Source organism: Mobula birostris, chromosome 10 (genome assembly GCF_030028105.1).
Source record: "Mobula birostris isolate sMobBir1 chromosome 10, sMobBir1.hap1, whole genome shotgun sequence".
Taxonomy (NCBI): Eukaryota; Metazoa; Chordata; class Chondrichthyes; order Myliobatiformes; family Myliobatidae; genus Mobula; species Mobula birostris.
This window is the reverse complement of record NC_092379.1, coordinates 62,880,087-62,906,105: the sequence shown is the minus strand read 5'-3', so window position 1 is coordinate 62,906,105 and position 26,019 is coordinate 62,880,087. Positions and strand designations below refer to the sequence as shown.

The 26,019-nt window shown below is 41.1% G+C and overlaps 1 protein-coding gene across 4 annotated transcripts in view; it reads left to right on the top strand.

The window, feature by feature from the left end:
• Positions 1 to 24,378, top strand: part of rps6kal (ribosomal protein S6 kinase a, like) — a 168,910-nt gene extending 144,532 nt beyond the window's left edge. For 3 of the 4 annotated variants that reach the window (XM_072270358.1, XM_072270359.1, XM_072270361.1), the window contains 2 exons: positions 9,933 to 10,073; positions 23,779 to 24,378. In XM_072270358.1, the coding sequence (XP_072126459.1) occupies positions 9,933 to 10,073; positions 23,779 to 23,904 (267 nt within the window). In that variant the 3' untranslated portion in view covers positions 23,905 to 24,378. Of the gene's footprint in view, positions 1 to 9,932; positions 10,074 to 14,482; positions 14,641 to 23,778 lie in introns of all 4 variants that reach the window. The other variant, XR_011887512.1, reaches the window with a different exon arrangement.
• Positions 24,379 to 26,019: the final 1,641 nt, after the last annotated feature.

Below are 26,019 nucleotides of genomic sequence, written 5' to 3'. Positions count from 1 at the left end.
CATCGATTGAATTACCATCATGTTAACTCTTTCACTTGCTCACAAGTTTGATCAAACTGACTACGTGGTCTTATCTCTAAAACAGTAGCCGTCATTTACTCTTATCCCATGCTTTCACAATATCATCTAGGAGCCATATTTCATTATATGAACATTGATGGTATATTTTGTGTGGACTCTTTCAATAACTTTATCAAACTTGAATGTTTTATTTAGGGAGGAGTTCCTAGTATGTTTCCCATTTTTGGATATTGTTCTGATTTGATCTTAATTTCCTTTTCTGGTTGGCTGCCAGTGACTAGTGGTGTTCTGCAGGGGTCGGTGTTGGGACTGCTTTTTTTGCTGTATATCAGTGATTTAGATGATGAAATAGATGTCTTTGTTGCCAAGTTTGCAGATGATATGAAGATTGGTGGAGGGGCAGGTCATGTTGAGGAAACAGGTAGGATGCAGAAGGACAGACAGATTAGGAGAATGGGCAAGAAAGTGGCAAATGAAATACAATGTTAGAAAATACGTGGTCATGCACTTTGGTAGCAGAAATAAATGTGCAGACTATTTTCTAAGTGTGGACAAGATCCAAAAATCTGAGATGAAAAGGGACTTGTGAGTCCTTGTGCAGAACACCCTGAAAGTTAACTTGCAGGTAGAGTCGGTGGTGAGGAAGGTAAATGCAATGTTAACATTAATTTCAAGAGGATTAGAATACAAGAGCAGGAATGTGATGCTGAAGCTTTATAGGGCACTTGTGAGGCCTCACCCTGAGTATTGTTAACAGTTGTGGGCTAATTATCTAAGAAAAAATGTGTTGGCTTTGGAGAGGATTCAGAAGAGGTTCACAAGGATGATTCCAGGAATGAAAGGGTTATCATGTGAGGAATGTTTGATGGCTGTAGGCCTGTACTCACTGGAATTTAGAAGGATGAGGGAGGATCTCATTGAAACCTTTTGAATGTTGAAAGGCCTAGACAGAGTTGATGTGGAAAGGATGTTTCCTATGGTGGGAGAGTCTAAGACAAAAGGGCACAGTCTCAGGATAGAGGGGTGTCCATTTAAACAGAGATGCGAAGTAATTTCTTTATCCAGAGGGTGGTGAATTTATGGACTTTGTTACCACAGGCAGCTTGGAGGCCAAATCATTGGGTGTATTTAAGACAGAGATTGATAGGTTCTTGATTGGGCACGGTATTAGAGGTTATGGGGAGAAGGCCAGTGAGTGGGGCTGAGGAGGGGAACAAAGGATCAGCCATGATTGAATGGTAGAGCAGACTCAATGGGCCAAATGACCTAATTCTGCTCCTTTGTCTTATGGTCTTAATTTATAAATACTTTTTATTACTTTGACTGCGATCTTGAATTGCTGCAGAAATTTTAAAACATGTCCTGCAACTCGAATTTAACTTTCTCCCCCATGTTCCACTAACTTGCACATATTTAAGTTTTCTTACGCACTCCACTGGCTTGCACGCATTTAATTGTTTTTATCTGTGTCCCAGTGCTTGTGCAGCCTTAATTTTTGATGCTCCACCGGCTTGCGTGTTTAATTAGCGTTCTACTGGCTTGCATTTCCTTTTTACATATCTGTTTTGTTAAACTAGTGATACAGTAGTCCTCAGTTCTGGTTCCCATCTGATGTTCAAAGTCAGAACCCATTGTTTTCTCAGGTGATAGGGGAACATAAGAGGAAGTTCTTGTCCATTTTGTTGATCACTAAAAGCTCCATGTTTTGTCTTTGAGTGTAAGAAATTCAAAACTTGCTTATGTCTTCACTGACTACAGTGAACTGTTGGATTCTGGTGTTTTAGAAGTCAAAAAACAAGGCATAAAACTTGTTGCTTCATGATTGCTTTATTAAGAGTTGGAAGAACAAAGAGAAGAGGTATAGAACATTGAGAGGGGGTCTTACTACTTGAAGAAGAGAGAAACTAAAAATGGTGCCTAGCTACTGTTATACCCAAAGATAAAGAAAGCTTCCATTAAAATCTATAGATAAGGATAACCAATTAGAAGATACTTATTCAATACTGCAGTAAAATTAACTGTGACCCTTTCACCGTGTGCTCGTAATGAGTTATCTATTACTGTGAATACAAGCTGACAGCAGCAACATAACTCAACAATGCATGGTGAATAACGATGAAAAGATCGTTTCCATTAAATGAACACGTAGGGTAAATATGATTCGAGTACACACAACCATAAAAGTTTGAGTGAACCTTCTAAAGGAAAACGAAGGCAAGTACTTGCAGGAACACTGATACACCCATGCAAATTTACCATTTGCCGGGAAACAATAATTTAACTCACACCAGTATAAACTTGGATTGAAATTGTATTGACAAAACATTTTAAGCTGTAGCAAACAAAATAATACCATCTTATGCAAAATAAAGGCCCATCGTATATATAAATATTAGTCTACAATAGTGCACATATCGTTGGAGCTCATTGTTGTGTAATCAATCCAGTTTGCTTCATTTTGTTTACTCTGAATTATGAAATGATTTTGCACTGAAGAACCTGTTCCAGCAAAACATCAATCTCCGCACTGCATCCAAGGAAAGAGGCGAACTTTTTCCAATGTTGTGTGGAAACAGCTAACGGTTTTCTTCACATTCTCCGAGAGTCCGTTGTCTGCATGAGGACTTTCCAACAGTGGTAACTGTCCTTCTCAATGGGTTCTTTGAGAGTTTCGTCATGCTCTTTTATGTCCTTTGTCTGTTTCCATTCTTCTCCTTCCTCCTTCCTCGATCCCATGCTCCATCTAGAAAATGGCTGTCCCATTCTTATCCCATGCTGTCTCCAAAAAAAATGTTAACGAGACAAATCTTATTGACAAATTCAACAAGCCTAACTTAATCAACTACAAGTAACACACATGCGTTAATCAACTACATGTTTATTTTAAACAGCAAAAATGAAATACTTGCTTGTATAATGTAATTAAAGGAACACTTACTGCATTTTGAGAAAATAAAATACCCAACAGCATAACTTTATTAGTAAAATAAAGCATGGTCTTAAACCAGGGTGTTACATAATCAGTGAGAAAATACTTATTCACTTAATGAAATACTGAGATGCTTTTAGAATTATACTTTGTATAGCCATTAGAGGCATATGATACTGTTACTGAAACATAAGCAGGTAATTAATTGTTAAACTGCAAAGAAAATGACAATTAAAATTAAATATTCGGCTCCACCACCCTCCACTTATCTTCATATTGTCTTCAAACCTGGCAACAAAGCCATCGATTCCATCATCAAAGTGTCTTACATATAACATGAAAAGATGCAGTCTCAATAGTGACCCCTGTAGAACACCACTAGTCACCAGCGGCCAACCAGAATAGGCCACACACATCAAAGTTGCTGGTGAACTCAGCAGGCCAAGCAGCATCTCTAGGAAGAGGTGCAGTCGTCGTTTCAGGCCGAGACCCTTCGTCAGGACTAACTGAAGGAAGAGTGAGTAAGGGATTTGAAAGTTGGAGGGGGAGGGGGAGATCCAAAATGATAGGAGAAGACAGGAGGGGGAGGGATAGAGCCAAAAGCTGGACAGGTGATGGGCAAAAGGGATACGAGAGGATCATGGGACAGGAGGTCTGGGAAGAAAGACAAGGGAGAAACCAGAATAGGCCCCCTTTATTATGACTCTTTGCCTCCTGCCGGTCAGCCAATCTTCTATTCATGCCAATGTCTTTCCTATAATACCATGGGCTCTTGTTAACCAGCCTCCTGTGCGATACCTTGTCAAAGGCCTCCTGAAAATCCAAGTCAGCAACATCCACTGACTCTCCTTTGTCCATCCTGTCTGTAATTTCCTCAAAGAATTCCAACAGATTTGTCAGTCAGGATTTCCTCTGAAGGAAACCATGCTGACTGTCCCTACTTTATCATGTGCCTCCAAGTACTCCGAGATATCATCCTTAATAATTGATTCCAACATCTTTCCAATCACTGAAGTCAGGCTAACTTTTACTTTCTTCTGCCTCTCACCCTTACAGAGTGGAGTGACTTTTGCAAATTTCTTGTCCTCTGGGCCCAATGCAAAATCTAGTGATTCTTGAAAGATCATTACTAATGCCTCCACAATCACTTCAGCTACATCTTTCAGAACCTTGTGATGTAGTCCATCTGGTTCAGGTGACTTATCTACCTTCAGGCCTTTCAGTTTCCCAAGCGGCTTCTCTTTAGCAACGACACTCAATTCTGCCCCCGACACTTGCATTACTGGCATTCTGCTAGTGTATTCCACAGAGAAGACTAACGCAAAATACTTACTAGGTTTGTCTCCATTTCATTGTCCCCCATTACTACCTCTCCGGTGTCATTTTTCAGCAGTCCAATATGCACCCGATATATCTGAAAATACTTTTGGTATCTTCTTTGATATTATTAGCTAGCTTACCTTCATATTTCATCTTTTCTCTCCTTGCAGTTTTTTAGTTGCCTTCTATTGGTTTTTAAAAGCTTCCCGATCCTCTATCATCCCACTGATTCTTTCTATATTATATGCACTCTCTTTTGCTTTTATGGTGTCTTTGACTTCCCTTGTCAGCCACAGTTGCCTCTTCATCCCTGTAGAATAATACTTCGTCTTTGGGATGTATCTAGCCTGCATCTGCTGAATTGCTTGCCAGAAAATCATGCCGTTGCCATTCTACTGTCATCCCTGCTAGTGTCTCCTTCCATTGAGCCTTGGCCAGCTCTTCTCTTGTGCCTCTGTAATGCCCTTTACTGCACTCAATACTGATACATCTAACTCTTTCTTCTCCCCCTCAAACTACAGAGTGATTTCTATCACATTATGATCACTGTCTCCTAAAAGTTCTTTAACCTTAAGCTTCCTAATCAAATCTGGTTCATTACGCAGCACCCAATCCAGAATTGCCTTTCCCCTACTGTGCTCGACCATGAGCTGCTCTAAAAAGCCATCTCACAGGTTTTCTACTAATTCCCTCTCTTGGGATCCAGCACCATCCTGATTTTCCTGAGTTCCTGCATATTAAAATCCCTCACAACTGTTGAAGCATTGCCCTTATTACATGCCTTTTCTGTTTCCTGTTGAAATTTATATCTGACATCCTGACTACTGCTCAGAGGCCTGTGTGTAACTCCCTTCAGTGTCATGACCCTTGCAGTTTCTTAACTCTATCCACAAGGATTCTACCTCTTCTGATCCTCTGACACCTCTTTCTAAGGATTGGATTTTTTTTTGAAAACAACAAAGCCACCCCAACCCCTTCTGCCTAACTGCCTGTCCTTTTGATACAAAGTATATCCTTGGATGTTAAATTCCCAAATATGATCTTCTTTCAGCCATGATTCAATAATGTCCACAATGTAACACCTGCCAGGCTCTTAACTGTGCGAAAAAATCATCTACGGTACCTTATTCTGAATACTTAATGCATTCAATTATAACACCTTTAATGCTGTATTTATTACCTTTTATGATTCTGCCCACATTATCCTCTTTAACTTATCCCATATTTGCCCTTTCATCTGCTTGTCTTTCCTTGCAGTCCTACTACATAGTGCCGCATCCTTAGCCCTATCAGTCTGGTTCCCAAACCCCCGGCCAAATTAATTTAAAGTAAACCCTCCTTAACAGCTCTAGGAAACCTGCCCACAAGGATATTGGTCCCTTTACTTTCCTCCAATTACCTTAAAATTATGTCCCCTTGTATTCGCCATCTTCACCCTGGGATGAAGTCTCTGCCTGACAACTCAGTCAATGCCTCATCATCTTGTACACATCTTTCAAGTCACTTCTCATCTTCCTTTGCTTCAAAGAGAATAGCCATAGTTTGCTCAAACTGTCATCATAAGACATGCTTTCCAATCCAGGCAGCGTTCTGATAAATGTACTGTGGACCCTCCCTAAAGCTTCCATTTCCTTCCTGTTATGAGGTGACAAGATCTGAACACAATATTCCAGGTGTGTTCTAATTAGGGTTTTATAGAGCTGCAGTATTACCTCGCAGCTCTTGAGCTCAATCCCTTGACTAACGGAGGCCAACACACAATAAGCCTTCTTCACAACTTTAAGGGATCTATGAACCTGGATCCCAAGATCCCTCTGTTCCTCCATACTGCAAATAGTCCTGTATTCTGCTTTCAAATTCAATTTTCTAAGTGAATCACTTCCCATCTCCATCTGCCTATTCTCAGCCCAGCCCTGCATCCTATCAGTATCCCGTTGTAACCCTTGATAACCTTCTACACTATCCACAACACAACCAACCTTCATTTGCAAACTTACTGACCCAGCCCTCCACTTCCTCATCCGAGTCATTTGTAAAAATCACAAAGAGCAAGAGCCCCAGAACAGATCCCTGCAGAACACCACTGGTTATGGACCTCCAGACAGAATGCACTCCATCTACTGCCACCCTCTGCCTTCTGTGGGCAAGTCAATTCTGAATCTACAGAGTCATGTTTTCATGGATCCCATACTTCCAGACTTTCTGAATAAGCCTACCTTGAGGAACCTTATCAAACACCTTACCAAAATCCATATGCACCACATCCACTGCTCTACTTTCATCAACGTGCTTTGTCACAACCTCAAAGAATTCAATCAGGCTCATGAGACATGATCTAATTCTCACAAAGCCATGTTGACCAATGTCTAATTAAACTTTGTTTCTCCAAATGCTCATAACTCCTGTCTTAAGTATCTTCTCCAATAATTTGCCCAGCAGTGAATCTAGGCTCACTAGTCTGTAATTGCAGGGTTATCCCTACTCCTTTTCTTGAACAAAGGAATAGCATTTGCCACCCTCCAATCATATACTCCTGTGGCCAGTGTTGGCACAAAGATCATCGCCAAAGGCACAGCAAACTCTTCCTTCGCTTCCCATAGTAATCTGGGATATATCCCATCAGACCCCAGGAACTTATCTTTTCTAATGTTTTTCAAAAGATCCTGCATATCCTCTTCCTTAACATTGATTTTTTTCTAACATATCACACTGTTATACACTGCCGTCATAAAAGTTAAGGTAACTGTCATTGGAATACTGAAGCAAAGTATTCATTAAGGATCTCCCCTACCTCCTCTGACTCCAGATGTTTTCTCTTCTATCCCTGATTGGTCCTACCCTTATTTCAGTCATCCTCCTGTTCTTCATTTGTGTGTAGAAAATCTTGGGGTTTTCCTTAATCCTATTTGCTAAGACCTTCTGATGCCCCCTTCCAACTCTCTGAAATCCATTCTACTTTGCCACCTAGTATAAACCCTCCCCAACAGCTCTAGCAAAACTGCCTGCAAGGATATTAATCCCTTTCGTGTTCAGGTGTAACCTGTCCTTTTTGTACAGATCATAGCTTCCTTAGAAGAGATCCAAATGATCCACAAACTTAAAACCCTGCCCCCTGCACCAATCTCTCATCTACACATTCATCTGCCAAATCAGCCTATTCTTACTCTCACTGGCACAAAGACTACTCTCCTTGAGCATCTGCTTTTCAGTTTCCAACCTACAGTAGTTCCCTGTATTCTCTCCTCAGATACTCCTTTTTCCTACCTATGTCATTGGTACTGATATGTGCCATGAATTATTGCTGTGGACCCAATCTGGGACATCCTTGACCCTAGCACCCGGGAGGTAACATATCATCCAGGAGGCTCATTCATGTCCACAGAACGTCCTGTCTGCTCCCCTAACTATTAAAACTCCTATCACTGCTGCAATCCTCTTCGCTCCATTCCCTTCAGAGCCACAGAACCAGACTCAGGTCTCACGACCTGGTCACTGCACATTTCCTTTGGCAGGTCGTCCCTTCCCTCCAACAGTGTCCAAAGTGGTATACTTATTCTTCAGGGGAATGGCTACAGGGGTCTTCTGTAGTGTCTGTCTATTCTCCTTCCCTCTCCTCTGATTGTCACCTAGCTAGCTGTCTCATGCAACTTAGGGGTAACTCCCTCTCTTTTGCACTTTTCACCACTTCATTTTCCCGTATGAGCTAAAGGTCAGTCAGATGCATCCCAGGTGTCTAATCCAGTCTGTAAGGAGCTGCAGCTGGATATACTTTGCACAGATGTAGTGATTAGGTAGACTGGCCTTCTCAGATCTCCCACATCTGGCAAGAGGAACACACTGCGTACCTTGGATCCATTCTCACTAATCTAGCCAGGCACTAATGCACAAAAAAAGAAATAAACCTTCCAGAAACTTACGATAGCTTCTGCATCTCCTCGCCAAAACCTCAACTGTACCTCTGTTCACTCCAACAATAGCTGCTCTATTTAACCTAACTGCTTTTTATTGGCTCTTGCCAATTGAATAATAAACTGTGATATTTCAAGCCTGTCAAATTATTCTTACATTTGTTTTAAGTAAAATTATTCATGTGAAATTATTGGTAACATTTTAGTGTGAACACAGCCACTGAAACTATATAAATATTAATTCCAGTTAAAAAATTATCAACCACCATAAAGTTAGTAGGTTGTAAACATTCCCATCTATTTTTCATTCGTTACATTTCATCTTGAAGCTTACTATTATGGGCTTTTCTGGCATCAAGGTTATTTAAATTATTTTATATGTTGACGCAATTATTTTGAATTGGTTTTCTTGTTTCCTCCCATATCATAAACACATAGTAGGTTAATTAGTCTCTGTAAATTGTCCCTAGTTTATGTGAATAGTAGAATTTGACAGAAATTGGGGAGAATGTGGGGGAATAAAAATTAGTGAATAGCTGATGATCAGTGTGGATTCAGTGGGCTAAAGGACCTGTGCTACATCCCTCTCTGTCTCCATGACTATGTGCTAATACGTCCTTTAATTTTCAATGGAAGCAGTGACTGTGTGGCAAAGGTTTTAGATTATTTACTTTGAATTAAGTACTGAACAATTTTAATTATATTTAATTTTTTACTTTGTGATGTCAGCTAAATTCATGGTCATTTGCAGCTAGGTAAACTGTAGGTATACCTTGATGCATTTCTTGTTCTTATTCTACCTAAAGCATCCCTTATATTTTTGGGTTGCTCAAGGCCTTGTCAATTGAAATTGGTACAGTAATTCAACGGTAAGTTTACCTGGATGAATCTGCAGAATGCAAATATGCTCTCATAATTTAATTCAGCAGGAACACGTACAGCTCTCTGCTGGTAGCAATCCCGACACAGTTTGTTTAGTGAAGGAACCAGGGACAACATAAAAAACACTCTTACCATTATAGTCTGAATGCACGAACTCAAGAGTTGCAGAAACAAATAAAGGAATAACTTTTAGAAGGGAATCAGATGAATATTTGAAAGGGTAGGCCGTCATGAATGATGATAGAGATTACTAAAGTGGATCAGATTAAGAAACACACAAACTTCTGAAGGAACTCATCAGGACAGGCAACGTCTATGGAAATGAATAAACAGTCAACATTTTGGGCCGAGACCCATCTTCAGGACTTCCATTAATAAATATTGCCAGTGATGGCTGCCCATGCAGTTTCTTTCATTATTCAACTTGGAGTCAGGCTCCCATATATAGAAGGATTATTAGTTTGGATAGACTGAATATGAGGAAGAGTTCAATAACTTAATAATAGGCAATTACTTTTATTTCAATTACATTAAGCACCTTGACTTCATTCTGTACACCCTTGTAGTGTATTCAGATCACAGATTTTCAGCTTAGACTTAATATAAATAAATATTCCCAAGGTAAAAATAAGTTTATCCCACTTCATTTCTCACTTCCAGGGAGCGGGAAGCGCAGAATCAAATATTGCTGTGATGGTTGTACGTTCTAGTATCAATTGTTTGGTGACTATAAAGTATAATAAATTAGTTCATAATATTTTAATTTGTATACATCATGAGCAAATTTCATGTTTTATAACCATCTCCAAATGTTTTCTTTTTGTATTAAGTAATTCTTTACCTAAATATGTTTATTCATTTTGCATATCCAGGATGTACTGTCCAATATGCTTCATGTTGATCCCCATCAAAGATTCACTGCTGAGCAGGTGCTCAAGCATCCTTGGATTGCTTGCCGGGATCAACTGCCACATTTCCAATTAAATCGTCAGGATGCTCCTCATCTAGTAAAAGTAAGTATTTTCAAAGAATGGAAATACAGCCAGATGTAATGAAACTAGCCATGGTAGCTTGCACTTCATATGAAAATTGAAAATTGAACATGCCCATCTTCTAAAACTGAAGTCCGTTCCAAAATCTGAAATACTCAACTAGCAATTTTTTCTTCATAGAAAATCTTGCTTCTAACACAGCTGAAATATGGTTACCTCTGGTTAATAATGTTTTCCTTTTGGAATTTGAAAACTTGCAACAAGCTGGAAGTTAGGTGTCAGCTACCTGCTCCACCCCTGACCAACAATGAAATATAATCATACTGAGCAGATGGTTTAGACTTCTCAAACAGCTGTTCATCTTTGCAACACTGACAGCTAGTTTAGTAACATTAGACCACTCATTTGAATGGGATAACTGTCCGTGATTGAAGGGGTGCTTTTTTTGCAATTAATAACAAGCAGCTGTACCTAATAAAGTGGCCATTGAGTATTTCAAATTAAACGTGCCCAAAATCTTTCTGTCGAATCTTGTGTTTAAATGAAATGTTTATAAAGCTATTTGAAACCCATAGCAAATGTTCATTCTAAGCTTTATTCATGTTTTCATATTACAGTGGACTGTTTCAGGTAAAATTGGTGAAATTTAAATGTATTGATGGAGGGAACTGGCTTTCATAGTGTTGCACCACAACAGAGTTGCCATCTACTGACTAGCAGATAAAAATTAAAGGATAAGGACCATTTGGGACATGTTGCACGAAAAAGATCGTGAGGAGCTGTTTGATTGTGCATTATGAGAGTGAGTTTCTAAAAAAAGCCAGTGGGGCCAGTCACGACACTATGCATGCCAGAGATTGCGGGGTAATTAGGCACTTGATAAGGACCAATAAAAAGAAGTTAGGTTTAAGTGAAGTAGCCATTCACTTAATGATCATTGGGAACGACCATTGTTGGAGTGGGACAGTGTTAGACTGTGAATTTGAGGCACTGGCTTAAAGAGGCTTCAGCGTGAAGGGGTGGAGGCTCTTTGAGCCAAAGCCTCAAACTCGCAGTGTAACTTTCTTCCTTTCTTTCCTTCTTTGTGATCCCACAGACAATGCTAGACAATGTAGTGCAATGTTCCTGTTGTGGGATGTAGGAAGGTTGGGAGACCTCCAGTGTCCCTGAAAACTACAGCTGCAGGAAGTGCGTTCAGCTACAGCTTTTTACAGAGCATGTTAAGGAACTGGTGATAGATTTGGATGAACTATGGATCATATGGGAAGCTGAAGGGTTGATTGATAGGTGATACAGGGAGGTAGTTGTTCTTTGGCAGGAGTAATGGGTATTGAGTGATTGTAAAGAGAGGGGAAGGTGAATAGGCAGCCAGTGCAGAGAACCCATATGGCCAGTCTCCTCAATAACAAGTGTGCCGCTTTTTGTACTGTTGCGGGGAGGGGTGTGCGTGACCTAACAGAGGAAAGTCACAGCAGTCAGCATTAAGTCTTGCTCAGTATGGAAAGTGGGGAAGAGGCGAGCTGTGGTGATGAGGAATCATCGGTTAGTTAAGCAGGCAGGAGGTTCTGTGGACAAGAACGAGATTCCCAAATCTTAAGTTGCCTCCCAGGTGCCAAGATCAGGGATATCTTGGATTGAGTCTGTAGCATTCTTAAGGGGAAGGGTGAGCAACCAGAGGTCATGGTCCACATTGATACCAATGACAATGATAGAAAAGGCAATGAATCCTGCAAAGTGAGTTCAGGGAGTTAAGTGCTATGTTAAAGGACAGCACTTCAGGCTTGTAATCGCTGGGATTCTACCCGTGCCATGTGCTACTGAAGCCAGAAGTAGGTAGTTAATACAGTTTAACACATAGCTAAGGAGATGGTGCAGGGAGGGCTTCAGATTTTGGGGACATAGGGCTCTCTTCCAAGGAAGGTGGACCGAATTGGAGGGAGAATAATGTGCTTGCAGGAGGTTTGTTAGTGCTGTGAGGAAGTGGGGTTAACCTAGAGTTACAGGGGGATGGGAAACAGAGTGCCAGGGTAGATAGTCAAATGGCTGTGGGGAAAGATGTTTTTAAGCCAATGTACAAAGACAGGAATCAATAGGTTGAGCATGGTGGGAATAATATTCTGAGTTTGCACCTATTTCAATGCACAGAGTATTGTAGGTAAGGCTGATGAGCTTAAAGTATGGATTAGCATGTGGAAATATGACAGTGTAGCATTTAGTGAGATTTGTTTGTAGGAGGAGCAGGACTGGCAGCTCAATGTTCCGGCATTACGTTGTTTTAGATGTGATAGAGCAGATGTGATTGAAGTGGCGGTAAGGGGCATTACTAGTCAGGGACAGCGTCACAGTAGTGCTCAGACAGACTGGAGAACTCGTTTACTGAAGCTAAGGGGTGAAACTGAGGAATAAGAAAGGGATGAGCACATTACTAGGATTATATTGTAGACCTCAGAGGAAGATTGCTGTACCAGAGGGACATCAGAGACTGCCGTGTACTTCACTTCACGGAAACATGGCTCATATCCACCATTTGGATGCAGCTCAATGACTTCACTATACTCAGCAAAGACGGGACAGCTCAGTCAGAGGAGGTGGAGTATTCTTTAGGATTAAGTTATTGTGGTGGCTCTGTCTCAGTCCTGCTCAGCTGACCTGAATGTTATCCATTTTATCTGCTCAGCTAACCTGAATGTCGTCCACTTTACCTGTTCAGCTAACCTGAGTGTTGTCCATTTTATCTGCTCAGCTAACCTGAATGTCGTCCATTTTATCTGCTCAGCTAACCTGAATGTCGTCCATTTTATCTGCCGAGGGACTTTTTCACCATCATCCTGGTAATGCTATACATTCCACCTCAGGCCAATGTCAGGCAAGCTCTGGAAGAGTTGAGCAATGTAATCAACAGACACAAAACTGTGCACCCTGATGCCTGCATTATCATTGTGGGAGCTTGAAGAAGTCTCTGAACATTTACCACTTAACATAGCAACAGTAAAACCAGAGGAGCCAACACACTTGACCACTGTTATACCACCATCTAGAACACTTACCTTGCCATCCCATGCCTACAGTTTGGAAAGTCCGATCACTCCCAGGCAGAAACTAAAGTCCAGAGCACCGGTAGTGGGAATTAAGAATGTATGGTCAAGGGAGGCAGAGGAGCACATATGACTGGACAATATTCAGGGGTTCATCTTTGGGTTTGAATGAATATGCCGCAGTGGTCACTGACTTCATCAAAACCTGTGTGGATGAGTGTGTGCCTTCAAGAACCAACTGGACATGCCCAAATCAAAAGCCGTGGATGAACCAGGGGATTCATAGTCTGCTGAGGGCTAGATCTGTAGAATTCAAGACCAGTGATCCAGATCTGTGTAAGAAGTCCAGGTACGACCTATGGAAGGCTATCTTAAGAGCAAGAAAAGAATTCGGTTTTGAGTTTAGAGAGGTAATCGGATGCGGGTCAGCCCTGGCCTGGTTTGTAGGCCATTACTTCCTACAAGGTGAAAGCTACCATGATGAATGAAGTGATGCTTCACTTCCAGATGAGTTCAATGTCTTTTATATATGCTTTGATAGGGAGAATAAAAGTACATTTATGCAAATCCCTGTAGCATCGGGCGACCCTGTGATCTCTGTTTCGGACATCGACATCAAAACATCTTTCAAAAGGGTGACTCTTTGAAGGCGTCAGGTCTTGCAAGGTGTACCTGGTACGGCTCTTAACAAAAAGCATGTACTAACCAACTGGCAAGAGTGTTCAAAGATACCTTCAATCTTTCACTGATGCAGTTGCATCTGATTCAAAAGGGTGACAATCCAACCAATACTCACTTTTTGATGGGCTGCAATCAGTGCGAGAGGTTGTCAGTGCAAGGTTTAACCAGGAGATTGTATGCTTTTGGCTGTTTTCAACAGGCTGCAATTAGTGCAGGGCCAATAAAAAGAAGGGAGATGGAAGCAGAGTGGCTGTTGTGTGAGTGGGCCAGTGTAAGAGTGGTCAAGCTTTGGATCAATAGGCTGGGCAAGCACAGGCATAGATTCTAAGTAAATTCCTAGTAAGCAATTTTTTTTTGTTAGTGCATAGCTAGTATGCTGAGAATGGGTCCAAAGGTAGTGGCATGTTCTTTGTGTGAGATGTGGGGACTCTGAGAGACCTCCAGTCTCCTTGATCACTACATCAGCACAAAGTGCACCGCACTGCAGCCCCTTTGAGACTGTGTTAAGGAACGGGAGTGGCAGTTGGATGACTTTGGGCTCATGCAGGAAAATGAAGAGGTAATAGATAGGAGCTACAGGAGGTAGTCACCCTTAAACTGCAGGGGTCAAATACCTGGGTGGCTGTCAGCAAAGGGCAAAGGAATAGACAGGCAGTGCAGAGTACCCCTGTGCCCATTCTCCTCAATAATAAGTACCACTTTGGCTCCTTTCAGGGCAGGGATGACCTACCGGGAAAGCCACAGCGACCAGGTCTCTGACTCTGTGGCTCAGAAGGGAAGTGGGGAAGAAGAGGACCGCAGTAATGATAGGGGATTCCATAATTAAAGGAGCAGAAAGCAGATTCTGTGGACGTGAAGGAGACACCCAGATGGTATGTTGTCTCTTAGGTGCCAGGGTCAAAATGTCTCAGATCGGGTCCATGGCATTCTAAAGGGGGAGGGTGAACAGCCAGAAGCCGTGGTACATATTGATACCAACAACATAGGTAAGAAGTGGGAGGAGGTCCTCAATAGAAATTAGAGGGTGATAAGCAGAAAGCTGAAAAGAATGACCTCCAAGGTAATAATCTCTGAATTGCTGACTGTGCCGCATGCCAATGAGAGTAAGAATAGGAAGTTTTGACAGATCAGTGTGTGGCTGAAGAATGGGCGCGAGGACACTGTCTAAGATTGTTGGATCATTGGGATTTCTTCTGGGGAAGGGATAACGTGGACAAAATGTGTAGGTTACACCTGAACCTGAGGGGAACCAATATCCTTATGAGCAGGTTTCCGAGAGCTATTGGGGAGGGTTTAAATTAATTTGGCAGGGGGATGGGAAGCAGAGAGGTAGGGAAAAGGATGGGGCAGTTGGTATACAAGTAGATGCAGTGTGTAGGGAGACTGTGAGGAAGGACAGGCAGATGATAAGGTAAAATTGCAGTCAGTGGAATATGTTAAGTTGTAACAGCAGACCAAAATCATAAAGGATGATGAATACAAGACTGAAGGTGTTATATCTGAATGCAAACAGTATACATAATGAAGTATCTTGCAGTGCATTTAGAGATTGACAGATATGATCTTGTGGGCAACTCTGAGTTGTGCAGAAAGATTATAGTTGAGAGCTTAACATCCAAGGATACACCTTGTATTGAAAGGACTGGCAGGTAGGCAGAGGGGCTGACGTGGCTCTGTTGGTTAAAAAAATTGAAATGAGATTCTAAGAGATGACAGAAGATATAGAAAAAAGAATCTGCAATTGTAAAAAGACCCTGATGGAAGTAATACATAGTCCTCCAAATAGTTGCCAGGATGTGGGCTACAAATTACAATGGGAGATAGAAAAGGCATGTCAAAAGGACAGTGTAGTAATAATCATGAGGGATTTCAATATGCAGGTAGATTGGGAAATTCAGATTGGTGCTGGATCCCAAGAGAAGAAATTTGTGGACTGCCTACAAGATGGTTTTTTAGAGTAGCTTGTAGCTAAGCCAACTAGGGAAATGGTAATTCTGGATTGGTTGTGATGTAGTGACCCGGACTTGATTAGTTTGCTTAAGTGAAAGAACCCTTAGGAGGCAGTGATCATAGTATGACAGAATTCGCCCTGCAGTTTGAGAAAGAGAAACTAAAATTGGATGTATCATTATTACAGTTGAGTAAAGGAAATTACAGAGCATGAGAGAGGAGCTGGCCAAAGATGATTGGAAGGGGACATAATCAGGGATGATGGCAGAAAAAAATGGCTGGTGTTTCTGAGAGAAATTTGGAAGACGTAGGAAAGATACATCCCAAAGATGAAGAGGTATTCTAAAGGGAGAATGAGGGAAACATGGCTGATAAGAGGAGTGAAAGGCAGCAAAAAAACAAAGAAGATGGCATATAATATAGCAAAAATTAGTAAGAAGGTAGAGGATTGGGAAACTTTTAAAAAATCAACAGTAGGCAACTAAAAAAGTCATAACAAGCGAACAATGAAATATGAAGACAAGTTAGCCAATAATATAAAAGCGGATACAAAAGGTTTTTTCAGCTATATAGTAGCAAAAGAGATGAGAGTGGATATCGAAGCGCTGGGAAATAATGCTGAAGATGTGAAATGGGGGATAAGGAAATGGCGAACAATCTTAAGTTTTTTGTCAGTCTTCACGATGGAAGACACTAGTCAAATGCCAGAAGTGCAAGAATGTTAGCGGGCGGAGGTGAGTGCCATTGTTATTACCAAGGAGAAGGTGCTTGGGAAGCCAAAAAGTTTGAATGAAGATAAGTCACCTGGACCAGATGGACTACACCCTTGGGTTCTGAAAGATGTAGCTGAAGAGATTGTGGAGGCATTAATAATGATCTTTCAAGAATCATTAGATTTTGGAATGATTCCTGAGGACTGGAAAATAGCAAATATCACTCCACTCTTTAAGGTGGGGGGGGGGGGCAGAAGAAAATGACATTATAAGCCAGTTAACCTGACTCCAGGGGTCGGGAAGATATTATTAAGGATGAGGTTTCAGGGGACTTAGAGGCACAAGATAAATTAGGCCAAAGTCAGCATGATTTCCTTGAGGGGAAATCTTGCCTGACAAATCTGTTGGAATTCCTTGTTGAAATGATAGGCAAGATGGCCAGAGCAGAGTCAGTGGATGTTGTTCATTTGGGTTTTCAGAAGGCTTCTGACAAGATGCCACACATGAGGTTGCTTAACAAGAGAAGAGTCCCTGTTATTACAGGAAAGGTACTAGCATGGATAGAAGGTCATCTAGAGGACTAGAATATAAGAGCAAGGATTTAGTGCTGAGGATTTTATGAGGCATTGGTCAGACAGCACTTTGAGCTGTTTTGGGCCCTTTATCTAAGAGAAGATGTGCTGGCATTGGAGACAGTCCAAAGAAGGTTCACAAGAATGATCTGAGAAATGAAAGGGAGGAGTGTTTCATGGCTCTTGGCCTGTACTCATTGGAATTTAGAAGAGTGAGGGGGGAGCTCATTGAAACCTATTGAATATTGAAAGGCCTGGAAAAAGTGGATGTGGAGAGGATGTTTCCTATAGTGGAGGAGTGTCGGAACAGATGACACAACCTCGGAATTGAGGAATGTCCATTTAGAACAGATGAGGAAAAAAATCTTTAGCCACTAGGTGGTGTACAGACAACTGTACAGGCCAAGTCATTGGGTATCTTTAAAGTGGATGTTGATAGCCTCCTGGTTAATCAGGGCATCAAAGGTTACAGGGAGAAGGCAGGAGAATGGAGTTGGGAGGGATAATAAATCAGCCATGATGGAATGGTAGAGTGGACTACAGAGGTCAAATGGAGTCGGCTCCTGTGCTCTATGGTCTTATGGTCTTAAGACGGCGCGAGCTGCCTCAACTACTGGCACCCAGTGGCATTCACATCTACTGTGATGAATTGGTTTCAAAGGTACATTTAATGTCAGAGAAATGTATACAATATACATCCTGAAATGCTTTTTCTTCGCAACTATCCACGAAAACAGAGGAATGCCCCAAAAGAATGAATGACAGTTAAATGTTAGAACCCAAAGTCCCCCCCCCTCAGCTCCCCTCCCTCCCGCACGCCTGCGGCAGCAGGCAATGATCACCCCTCGCCCCACCAACAAAAAAACGCGTCAGCACCCACTACCGAGCACTCAAGCATGCGGCAAGCAGCAGCAAAGACACAGACTTGCAGTACTCCAAAGACTACGGTATTCGACATACCACATGCTCTCTCTTTCTCCCCAATACGGGAGAAAGAGGTGTGTCTGTCTCACAGTGAGAGGGGAGACATAACAAACAACTCGTTTTTTCTGAGTTCTGTGCCGGAAGATCTCGGGTCTCTGGGCACACAGCCATAGACCTTCCGACTTCCACAACACACTGATCTGTCCGGACGCCAACCTTCGATCCGCCCGTCTCCAGAGCCACGAGATCTCGACCTTCCGAAGGCGAACTGAGCTCTTAGCCGCCTTCTTGGCATGTCGAATAACAGCCAATCATGAAACCCCGAGAGCAGGTCCCATTCCTCCAAAGAACTGAAGTCAGCGTGTAACTCCAAGTCAAAAGTACCCTGAAAGGGAAAAATAGAGATAATAAAGATGGAAATCGAGCTGTTTCTGAAGATGCAGGCAAAGGAGTCGCCGTTAGGCACCATTGTCTCCTCCTAAGCTCCTCCTCCAGCTTTGAGAGGTTGGTTATGACTGGAATCAACTTCTGCCTAAGGAAGAACCTGGAACTGCTGCAATTTGCCTATTGCCACAGTAGGTCTACAGTGGACACGATCTCACTGGCTCTCAGCTTGGCTTTGGATCACCTGGACAACCGTAATACTTACCTCAGACTGCTGTTTATTGACTACAGCTCAGCATTCAACACAATCATGCCCTAAGTTCATATCAAAAAGCTCCAAAACCTGGACCTCTGTACCTCCCTCTGCAAATGGATCCTTCACTTCTTCACTGGATGACCACAAACTGTGAGGGTGGGAAATAACATCTCCTCGCTGACAATCAACACTAGTGGACCTCAAGAATGCATGCTCTAGCCCACTGCTTTACTCTCTCTACACCCACGACTGTTTGCCTGGACACAGCTCAGATGCCATCTATAAATTTGCTGATGACACAGCTATTGCTGGCAGAATTTCAGATGGCGAGGAGGCGTACAGGAGCAAGATAGATCAGCTGGTTGAGTGGCATCGCAGCACAACTTCATTCAACATCAGCAAGACCAAGGAGCTGATTATGGACTTCAGTAAGGGGAAGTCAAGGGATCAGAAGTGTAAAGAGTGAGCAGTTTCAAGGTGTTGAATGTCAAGGTATCTGAGGATCTATGCTGAGCTCAACATATTTATGCAATTACGAAGAAGGCAGGACAGCTGCTATATTAGGAGTTTAGGAGAATTGATATGTCATCAAAGACACTCCCAAATTTCTACAGATGTACCATGGAGAGCATTCTAACTGGTTGCTTCACCATCTGGTATGGAGGGGCCACTGCTTGGGATTGAAAAAAGCTGCAGAATGGTGATAACTCATCCAGCTCCGTCATAGACTGTAGCCTCCTCAGCATTCAGGACACCTTCAAAAGGCAATGCCTTAAAAAGATGGCATCTGTCATTAAGGACCCCCCTCACCTAGGACCTTCCCTCTTCTCATTGCCACCAGCAAGAAGGAGGTACAAGAGCCTGAAGACACACACTCAACGTTTTAGGAACAACTTCCTCCCCTCCACCACCAGGTTTCTGAATGGAATGAGAACTACCTCTGTATATTTTTCCATCTCTTTTAGCTCTACTTATTAAATTTATTATTGTATAAACTTACTGTAATTTATAGTTTTTATTACTACGTATTACCATATACTGCTGCTGCAAAGCAATGAATTTCATGACATATGTCGGTGATACTAAACCTGGTTTAGATTCTGATTCTGTCCACCCAATAGTCAGTGTGATTTAGAGTAGCAAAATTTGTAGAGAGATCACAGACAGATGCAAGAAACATGAAGTTGTGATAGTTGGTGTTTTTAACTTTCCACATATTGACTGGGACTCCCATTCTGTAAGAGGGTTGGATGGGATAGAGTTTGTCAAATGTGTTCAATATATAGAGGTCCCAACTAAAGAGAGTGTAATACTGGATCTCCTTTTCAGTAACGAGGCAGGGCAGGAAATGGAAGTGTGTATAGGAGAACACCTTGGATCTAATGACCATAATTCCATTAGTTTCAAGATAATTGTGGAAAAGCATAGGTCTGGTCCTTGTGTTGAGATTCTAAATTAGAGAAAGTCCAATTTTGATGGTATTAGAAAGTATCCGGCAAGTGCATGATTGGTAAGTGGGAGGCCTTTGAACATGAAATTTTGAGAGTACATTCATTTGGGAGTTTTGTATGTTCCTCTCAGAATAAAAGGCAAGGCTTATAGGTTTAGGGAACCTTAGTTTTCGAGGGATATTGAGGCTTTATTTAAGGAGGAGGAGCTCATTGCAGATATAGGCAGCAAAGAACAAATGAGGTACTTCAGTTTTAGAAGTGCAAGAGAACACTTAAGAGAGAAATCAGGAGAGCCAAACAAAGACATGAGGTTCCTCTAATAGACATGGTGAAGGAGAATCCCAAGGGCCTCTACAGATATAGTAAAAGCAAAAGGATAGCAAGGGAGAAACTTAGTCATCTGTGCAAGGAGCTGAAAGAGATGGGGAGATCTCAAATGGATTTTTTGCAGTATCTGTATTTACTTGGGTGATGGACACAGTCTATAGAACTAGGGCAGAACAACAGTGAAATCATGCAGTGTGTGTGGATAATAGAGGAAGAGGTGTCCTGAGGGAAATTAAGATGGATAAATCCCCAGGGCCTGACAATGTGCTCCCCCCTAGGACTTTGTGGGAGGCCAGTGCAGAAATTTTAGGGCCATAGTAGAGGTATTTAAAGTGTCCTTAGGCACAGGTGAGGTACCGGAGGATAGGAGGACAACTAATGTTGTTCCATTGTTTAAGAAAGGCTATTACAATATGCTGGGAAATTATAGACCAATGCGCCTGATGTCAGTAGTGGGCAAGTTATTGGAAGGAATTCTGAGGGACTTAATATCCATGTATTTGGGTAGACAGGGACTGATGAGGAATAGTCAGCATGGCTTTATGCATGGTAAGTTGTGTCTAACCAATCTGTTAGAGATTTTTAAGGAGATTACCAGGAAAGATCATTGAAGGAAAGGTAATTGAAAAGCACAAGTCAGGAGATGAATACAGGAAAATTTCCTAATCATGGAATATCCATTGGGGTACAGTTAAGTCAATCATCAAGAAATAAAAAGAAGATGACACAGATGTAAATCTGCCTAGAGCAGGCCATCCTCAAAATCTGAGCTACTATGCAAGAAGGGGACTAGTGAGGGAGGGTACCAAGAGACCTATGACAACTCTGGAGAAGTTACAAGCTTTGGTTGCTGAGATGAGAAAGACTACACGTACAACTGTTGCCCGGGTGCTTCACCAGCTGCAGCTTTATGGGACAGTGGCAAAGAGAAAGCCACTGTTGAAAAAACTCACATGACATCTTTGCTACAGTTTTCCTGAAGGCGTGTGGAAGACTCTGAAGTCAGCTGGAAGGAGGTTCTGTGGTCTGATTAAATCAAAATTGAGCTTTTTGGCCATCAGACTAAATGCTATGTATGACATAAGCCAAACACCGCACATCGTAAAAAGCACACCATCCCTACCATGAAGCATGGCCGTGGCTGCATCACTCTAGGGATATTTCACTGAAGCAGTCCATGAAGGCTTGTGAAGGTAGAGGGTAAAATGAATGCAGACCCCACTTGGAGTACTGTGCGCAGTTCTGGTTTCCTCACTATAGGAAGGATGTGGAAACCATAGGGTGCAGAGGAGATTTAAAAGGATGTTGCCTGGATTAGGGAGCATGCCTTATGAGAATAGGTTGAGTGAACTTGGCCTTTTCTCCTTGGAGCGACGAGATAATGTGAGGCATTGATTGTGTGGATGTCAGAGGCTTTTTCCCAGGACTGAAATGGCTAACACGAGAAGGCACAGTTTTAAGGTGCTTGGAAGTAGGTACAAAGGAGTTGTCAGGGGTAAGTTTTTTACGCAGAGAGTGGTAAGTGCATGGAATGGGCTACTGGCAACGGTGGTGGAGGCAGATACAATAAGCTCTTTTAAGAGACTCCTGGACAGATACGTCCAGGAGAAAAATAGAGGGCTATGGGTAACCCTAGGTAATTTCTAAGGTAAGGGCATGTTCGGCACAGCTTTGTGGGCTGAAGGGCCTGTATTGTGCTGTAAGTTTTCTATGTTTCTAATATGCAGGGAAATCCTGGAGGAAAACCTGATGCTGTCTGTAAGAGAACTGTGACTTGGGAGTAGATTTGTTTTCCAGCAGGACAATGACCTCAAGCATAAAACCAAAGCTACACAGGAATGGCTTAAAAACAAATTTAATGTCCAGGAGTGGCCAAGTTAAGAGTCCAGACTTCAATCCAATTGAGAATTGTGGTTGGACTTGAAAAGGGCTGTTCACACATGATCCCCATGCAATCTGACAGAGCTTGACCAGTTTTGTAAACAAAAATGGGGAAAAATCGCAGTGTCCAGATGTGCAAAGCTGATACAGAAACTATCCACATAGACTGAAGGCTGTAGTTGCCGCCAAAGGTGCATCTACTAAATACTGACTTGAAGGGGGTGAATACTTTAGCAATCAATTATTTTGTGTTTTATATTTGTAATTAATTTAAATCACTTTGTAGATATCTGTTTTCACTTTGACAGGAAAGAGTATTTTTCTGTTGATCAGTGTCTATAGAAAGCAAATTATATCCACTGGGATTCAATGTAAAAAAAAACATAAAAAAAAGTGAATACTCTTTATAAGCACTGTATATCAATGATTTTGATGATAATATGATAAACTAGATTAACAAATTTGTGGATGACACCAAGATTGGGGCTGTAATGGTTAGTGAGGAAGGTTATCAAAGCTAGCAAAGGGATTTGGACCAGCTGGATATTGAGACTGAAAAATGGCAGATGGAATTTATTGCAAACATTTTGGGGGGGCTATCAGAGTAGGTCTTGTATGGTGGACGGTAAGGCAGAGGGATTAATAATTCCTTAAAAGTGGCATCACAGGTACATAGGGTTGTAAGGAGAGCTTTTGAGACACAGGCCTTCATAAGTCAAAATCATGAGAACAGGAGTTGGGATATTATGTTGAAGTTGTATACGACATTGGTGAGGCTTAATTTGGAGTATTGTGTGGATTTCTGGTCAACCTACCAGGAAAGGTTTTCAGAGTACAGAGAAAACTTACAAGGACATTTCCAGGTCTAGACCTGAGTTATAAGGAAAGGTTGAATAGGGTAGGACTTAATACACTGGAGCGTAGAAAAATGAGGGGAGAGTTAATAAAGGTATGCAAAATTATGAGGGGTATAGTTAGGGTAAGTACAAGCAGGCTTTTTCCACTGAGGCTGGGTGAGGGATGAATGGTGAAATGTTTAAGGGGAACATGAGGGGTAGGGTGGTGACGATTGGAATGAGCTGCCAGTAAAAGTGGTGAATGTGGGTTCGATTTCAAAATTTAAGAGAAGTTTGGATAAGTACATGGATGGGAGGGGTATGGAACAGTGCTATGGTCGAAGTGCAAGATGATGGGACTCAACAGAATAATGGTTCAGCAGAGACTAGGTGGGCTGAAGGGCCTGTTTCTGATTTAAGAAAATAATATCAAAGCTCCTTCCTGCATTTCATTCCATGTGTTGTATTGCAGTAGTTTTCTTGAAGTATAATCATAGAAATTAACATAAATACTAGTTTTAGTCCAGTGGATGGTATAATTCTGATAAGCAACTATGCTCTCAACGAAATACTCACTGGCACTTCTGTGAACTAATAAAGCTGGCCTTTCTTTATAATAGTAAATGGGCGGAAATGCAGTGCCCTTAATTTTATTCTAAGGTAAGTAAAATTATTTTTTATTCTGCTTCCTAATGAAAGCTTATCCTCATTCCTAGGGAGCCATGGCTGCTACATATTCTGCCCTCAACCAGAAGACCCTTCGTCCAGTGTTGGAACCAGTTGCAGCTTCAAGTTTAGCCCAGCGCAGAGTTATGAAAAAACTTACCTCAACAGACTTATGAATTATGTTGGAACCAATAATGTATGGCTCTTTCAATTCATTTGAATGGCTGCAAGCTCCTGGAGGATGCACAAACCTAGAGTTTTTGCTTTTCCTTTTTTTGACATTGGGGATTGGGAGATTGGATACCAAATCAGGACATGAAAAATTGGGTTGAGGAAAAGATGCAATGATATGATTGTATCAATTACAAAAGAGTTATGGAATATAATTCATTGCACTCACATTGCAGTTTTGAAAAGGGCATAAAAATTTTAAACAGGACAGCAACGAGATCAGCAGAGTAAGAAAGTGGGTCGCTGGTGGCCTATATTCAAAGCTATTTTGCTTTTGTGATCTTGTTCTAAAATATTGTTTAATTAAACTTTCTATTTTATTTATTTACTTTCATTTTCAAGAAATACAGTGCTTTCAGATAAAGTTTTATTTTGAAGTCAATTTATATATTGTCATTAAAATGTCACATTGCACAACACTATTCTGGATTGAATTAATGTTGTCCAACAGCCTTAAAGTTATTCCTTAACAAATGTTATTTATTTAGTTTTCCATTTTCTCAGAAATTGGAAATATGTGAAGACTTTCCAAGAGAAACACTTGTTAATATTTTACTTTTGTTATTGAAATCTTTAAAATTGTTTAGGGAGCACACAGTAATTGCACTAAGGCAATAGATAAAAGTAGCATTTTAGTGTTGATGTACTTTATCTTCATTAACCCCGTAATAGTTTAATTTTTCTGTTTTGTGTGTTTTATGAAATGGAAAGTAATTGATACAATGAACTGAAGCTGCCTTTGTCTTTCTCAGAATTAGCCACTTGCATATCCGAGAACACTATCTGTATTTGATTGGATTTTAATTTCAGCTCTAGCAAAATAGGAAACTACAACTAAGATGAGACATTTTAATTGCTTCACTTTTTTTAAATACATAGTCGTCCATCTATGAAGATCATACACAATTTTTTGTCAATTACTGTTATTCGTGGCATGTTTGATTTATCAAATTTATCTTTTTCTCTATGTAATCCAATAATGGTTAGACAATTGACAGATACAATTTGCCCAAAATATCTCTGAGGGAGATCATTGCAATTTTTTTTTATAAGCTCTTTTAAATTTGCACATAATGTAGGTGAATTTAGGATTTAGAAGTAGGCACATTAGTGATTGCAAGCTGGATAACACATGCTAAATTTTGATGCAATTTTAAAATTTAGCTTTGTTATAATGTTTACTGCAGAAATAACCTGCTTTAACATTACTTCTACTGCATCTTTAATGTATTAACAAGTCCCAAGGAGTTTCACATTGGTAGTTTTGAATGCAATTTGGTGAGGAGTAAGTCAAGCTTTTAGAGCAGGTGACCAAAGTCTGGCAAGTAAGTAGTTTCTTAAGGAGCATTTTAAGGGAAGAAAGATGAGAAAATGTAGAAATGACTTTTCAGAGTTTGAGACCTTTGCAGCCAAAGAACAATATTACTAGTAGCAGAGCGATTAAATTGGAGAATAATCAAGAATGAAATTTCTGGTTGTGGTTAAAAGCTGAGATTAAAACTTTGTTAAGGATGAAAGCCATATCTTCAAAATCACTTCTTCAAAGTTTATGTAAAAGAAAGCAACTTCCCCTAAAATTCTGCTGTGTTCAAGTTATTTGTTCAATTATGGTGATTTGAATCTACCTGGTTGTTTGATGAATACAACTAAGCTGCATCTGGATTCAGTTCCTAGAGATTTACATTTCCCTCTTCATGCACAGATACGTAAGGATGGAACTGATGATATATGGGAATATTTTGCAGGCAGCTCACAAAACTATTAGATATACATCTTCTGAATTCTATCACTGCAATCTGCAACCTGTAATTTCCCTTTAAGCAATGCACTTTTAAACTGTCTAAATGCACTAATGGTTTTACAAATTCTTAAAGGGCTTGGTGAACTTGGCTCCCAGGTATGGCATCTGGAAGCAGCCAGATATCTGCCATCGCAGGAAAAGAGGAACCACGGGGATCTTCAAGCCAGACTGAAGCGACAGGGAACACGACCACCGCTCCCTAGCATCCTCCTACACGTGTCATGAATGTTATTTTCCACTTAATGTCCCGTGCCTGAAC